This window comes from Penaeus monodon, chromosome 9, assembly GCF_015228065.2.
Source record: "Penaeus monodon isolate SGIC_2016 chromosome 9, NSTDA_Pmon_1, whole genome shotgun sequence".
NCBI lineage: Eukaryota > Metazoa > Arthropoda > Malacostraca > Decapoda > Penaeidae > Penaeus > Penaeus monodon.
This window is the reverse complement of record NC_051394.1, coordinates 52,000,492-52,005,491: the sequence shown is the minus strand read 5'-3', so window position 1 is coordinate 52,005,491 and position 5,000 is coordinate 52,000,492. Positions and strand designations below refer to the sequence as shown.

The window sequence follows — 5,000 nt, the reverse complement described above, 5'->3', positions numbered from 1 at the left end:
GCTATAAGTCAATCGAACAGTAACTTTCTTATATCAAAACCTTATTTCTGAAAATGTCTACTTTTAATGCTAAAGGTTTTTGCGAAAATCCCACACTTGTGCAGTTAACCGAACCTATTAAGAAAGATGATTGGCGTTTTATTGCTCAGTATTTCTCGGTACCTCATTCAGGTTCAGCAACCAAGAAAGTAATTAAGGAACTAGTAATAGAAAATTTAATTCAAAGAGAATTGCTTCCCTCTGAGGCCACCGATTATTTAAATCCTCAAGATTCCGAACTACTTGAAATTAGAGATGCTTCTATTTTGTCTGACCACAAAGATGAATCTTGGTCCACCGCCCGACTTGAATTTGAAAAGAATGCTTTAGATCTAAAACTTCAGTTAGAAAAACAAAAATTAGAAGAGAAGGCAAAAGACCGAGAAATAGAAATAGCTAAACTTAAGTTAGAAGAAAGAAAATTAGAAGCTACATTACGTGGCACATGCAATAATGATTTTATCATTAATGAATCATTTAACCTAACTAAGAATTTGCCCCTTGTTCCTTCATTCCTTGAAAGCGACCCTGATGGCTCATTTCGTAACTTTGAGAAAACTGCTGAACACTTTAAATGGCCCCGTACCGAGTGGACTTGGCTTCTTCAACCGAAATTAAACGGTAAAGCTGCCGTCACCTTTTCAAATCTTGATTGCATTGATGATTATGACACTGTAAAACAGTCTATTCTTGATGCTTATGCAATCACACCTGACAGCTACAGACAAAAGTTTCGAAGTCTTACCAAGAATGCTCATAGTACCTTTGCCGAATTTTTTACAGAGAAAGTCAGGTTGTTTAACAAATGGTTGGATGCAACTTCAACTAAGTCTTTCTCACAATTAAAAGATCTCCTTGTATTTGAGGAAATAAAAAGAAAGTTACCCTTCGATATTCTCAAGCATATAGAAGAGAGAGGTGAAACCGATCTCCTTAAGGCAGCACAAATAGCAGATTCGTTTGCGCTTTTGAAAAGGTCACAGCTGGGTAAGGTAGACAAGGTTAACTTTTATGTACAGTCCTCCTCTGGTGATAACCTTGGGAATAGTGGTGGTAAAGCTGGCAAAAATACATTAAACTTTTGTTTGTATTGCAAGCGAGCAGGTCATACCATAGACAAATGCCAAGACCCAAAGTGTAGAAAGTCTAGCATAAATGTAAGACAATTCACAAATCCAAGTATCAAATCTTTTGAATCTAAGCCTGTGACAAGTGTGAATAACGTAAACTCTCCAGATCCCTTCACTGATTTTAAATCTCGAGGAACTGTCTCCCTTCATTCGAGTAAATCGTATCCTGTACTCCTCCTTAGGGACACGGGAGCTGCCCAAAGTATCATTCATAAGTCTGCTCTACCCTGGATTGAGACAAAATATACAGGTGAAAAAGTTCTCGTTAAAGACCTAACTTCAAAAATAAGCTATAAACTAGCTAATATATTTCTCAGTTCTGACTTCGTATCAGGGGAAGTAAAAATAGCTGTAACAGACCAGGTTTTTCCTATAGAGGGAGTAAACTTAATTCTAGGACATGATCTGGCAGGGAAATTAGTTTACCCTACAATTAAAGTTGTCACCAAGCCTTTGCCTTATAGCCCAACCAAAAAACTGGATCAGAAGCAACCTCATATTTTCCCTGTATGTGCTGTTACCCGTTCTCAGAAATTAAATAGAGAGGCCTCCTTGGTAAAAGGAGACCCTGTTGATAATTTAATCTCGCAAGATATCACTCGAAGCAAATTAATTGTAGCCCAGAATGAGGATCCCTCTCTTGCTAAATGCAGACATGCTGCTTCCGATAGTCTTGCTGATCAAAAGGTCCCTGGGTTTTATTATCATGATGGACTATTGATGAGAGTATTTCGCCCTCCTGAACTCCGTGCTTTAGATACATGGGCAGAGGTACACCAAGTAGTTATTCCCTTGTCAGTTCGGGAATCAGTCGTGAAACTTGCACATGATGGTTTAGCAGGTCACATGGGTATTCAAAAGACCTACAAGAAGGTACTTCAAAATTTCTATTGGCCAGGTATGAAGAAAGATATTGCATTATTTATCAAGTCTTGCCATGTGTGTCAGGTTGGAGGAAAACCCAATCAAATAATTCCAAGAGCTCCTCTACAACCAATTCGGGTAGTCTCCGATCCTTTTGAGAGAATTGTGATTGACTGTGTAGGTCCACTACCTAAAACAAAGAAAGGGAATCGATATCTCTTTACAATCATGGATACAGCTACTAGGTATCCTGAAGTTTATCCTTTAAAGAATATTTCGGCTAATTCCATTGTGAAATGTTTACTTCATTTGTTCACATCATTTGGAATCCCTAAAGAGATTCAATGTGATAAAAGGTAGTAACTTTACAAGCGACTTACTTAAAGAAGTCTTAAAAGGTTTAGGTATCTCGCAACAGATGTCAACAGCTTACCACCCACAGTCACAAGGTTGCCTCGAGAGATTTCACCAGACTTTAAAGTCAATGCTTAAAAAGTATTGCTTAGAAACTGAGGGTTCCTGGGACGAGAACATTCACTTTCTACTTTTTGCCCTGCGTGAATGTCCACAAGAATCACTTGGATATTCTCCCTTTGAATTGTTGTATGGAAGACAAATTAGAGGTCCCCTTAAAGTTCTTAAAGATCAGTGGTTTTCAGACACATCAGCCAACCCTAATCAAACAGTGGCATCTTACATAGATAATCTTAGATCGAAGTTATCTGATGCAAGGAAATTGGCTCTCTCTAACCTTCATACCACTCAAAATAAAATGAAGTCTTCTTATGATTTAAAATCTCAAATTCGAGAATTCTCTCCAGGAGACAAAGTTCTCCTCTTCCTTCCAATTCCTGGAAGTCCTCTAAAGAGCAAATTCACTGGACCTTATGTTATTTCCCATAAAGTTTCTGACTGCAATTATGTAGTTCAAACTCCTGATAGACGTAAAGATACTCAGTTGGTACATATCAACTTAATCAAATCTTATACCGACAGGCAGCCAAAGGAGGACTTTTCCAAAGGCAAATCCATTGCATATATGATTCGTCTGGAATCTCCCATAATTTCTGTGTCTGAAGAGTATATTCAGGAGACTGAGGATTGTGTAGAAATTCCAGCTCCTCATAATCCACATAACTCTGAGATAATAGCTAATCTCCATGAATATTTAAGTTTCTTATCTCTTTCAAAGATACGTGATGTATCTCTTATCTTAAAAGACTTTCCTCAGGTAACAGCTGACAACCCAGGGTTTTGTGGACATACTCTACATGATGTTCAACTCGCTCCCGAGGTAAGACCCATTAGGCAAAGTCCATATAGACTCAGCCCAGAGAAGAAGGCTATTATGAAGAAGGAAGTAGATTATCTACTTGATCATGGTTTAGCAGAACCTAGTAACTCTCCATGGGCTTCACCCTCACTGCTAGTGCCAAAACCTGATGGCACAAGTAGACTATGTACAGATTATAGAAAGATAAATCAAGTAACTATACCTGACTCCTATCCTCTTCCTTTAATTGAAGAACTTGTAGACTCAATAGGACAAGCAAAGTTCATAACTAAAATTGATATGCAGAAGGGTTACTATCAAATAGGATTAACAGAAAATGCTAAAAATATATCTGCTTTTATAACTCCTTTTGGTTTATATAATTATACAGTAATGCCTTTTGGGATGTGTAATGCACCAGCCACCTTTCAACGAGCAATAAATTATACAATTCAAGGACTTGAAGGTGTTAAGTCGTATTTGGATGATTTGCTTGTGATCTCTGACTCATGGGATGTTCATATCCGTAGGCTACGCTCTCTGTTCTCCCGCTTAGATGAAGCTGGATTCACCATCAACTTAGCCAAATCTAAATTCTGCAGTGCCACCGTGACCTACTTGGGACATATCGTAGGTCAAGGACGGACTCTACCCAAGCAAGCCAACGTAGAGGTGATCCTGGCATATCCCACTCCAACAACTCGGAAGTCTCTCATGAGATTTTTGGGTATGGTGGGGTTCTACAGACGCTTCTGCAGCAACTTCTCATCTGTAGCTGCGCCTCTAACGGATATGACCAGCTCTAAGTGTCCTTTCCAGTGGGGTCCTGAATGTGCTGAAGCTTTTAATAAACTGAAACTCTTCATTTCCTCAGAACCAGTGCTGAGAACTCCTAACTACTCACGTCCTTTCAGTCTGCAAATTGACGCTAGTGGCCATGGCGTTGGAGCCGTGCTACTTCAAGAGGATGAGGAGACTCGAATAATGCATCCAGTTTCGTACTTCTCGGCAAAGCTCAAGAAACATCAGACACGGTACTCGACCATAGAACGTGAAGCTTTAAGTTTAGTATTAGCCCTGAAGAAGTTCGACTGCTACCTTCATAGCCGTCAACCTGTGGTGGTGTATACCGACCACAATCCTCTGGTCTTCATCAATCGCATGCAGAATCAAAATCAACGCATTCTTCGGTGGTCTCTTCTTCTTCAGCAGTACAATCTCGTCGTCAAACACATCAAGGGAGTAGATAACGTCATCGCCGACAGCCTGTCCAGAGAACTTCCAACATCTACCGAAGATCTCGCCAACGACATCCTCGTCCGTCAAAACTACCGAGGATTTAGAGGGGGAGGTGCTACAAATGCCGCCGTTCCGTCTGCAAAGTGAGATTATCGTCGCGAAATCTTCAATTGGATAACGAACGTCTTGACCCCTAAACGACCTAGTTGGAGAACAAGCGGTCTTGACTTCTTTCGCGCCATCTCTCAAGACGTTGCCCTGCAGAACCGCCAAGTAGGCCTATATAAGAGAGGCAAGTAAGCCGACAAAAATAGAGTTGTTCAGCCATCGAACTGTGCAGCTCCAACTTCTAACCTCGCTACTTCTCAGCTGTGACTAGAGAATCAATATTTGATAAGTATAAAAAATTTGTGTTCACAACGAGATTATTGATGGTGTAATGTAATATAATAGGT

General features: G+C 39.9%; 1 protein-coding gene across 1 annotated transcript in view; it reads left to right on the top strand.

Annotated features, from left to right (window-relative positions):
* Positions 1–5,000, top strand: part of LOC119576756 — a 15,324-nt gene that overhangs the window by 3,035 nt on the left and 7,289 nt on the right. Inside the window, exons 5-6 of the mRNA XM_037924397.1 lie at positions 76–2,210; positions 2,371–4,657. Of these exons, the coding sequence (XP_037780325.1) occupies positions 76–2,210; positions 2,371–4,657 (4,422 nt within the window). The remainder of the gene's footprint in view (positions 1–75; positions 2,211–2,370; positions 4,658–5,000) is intronic.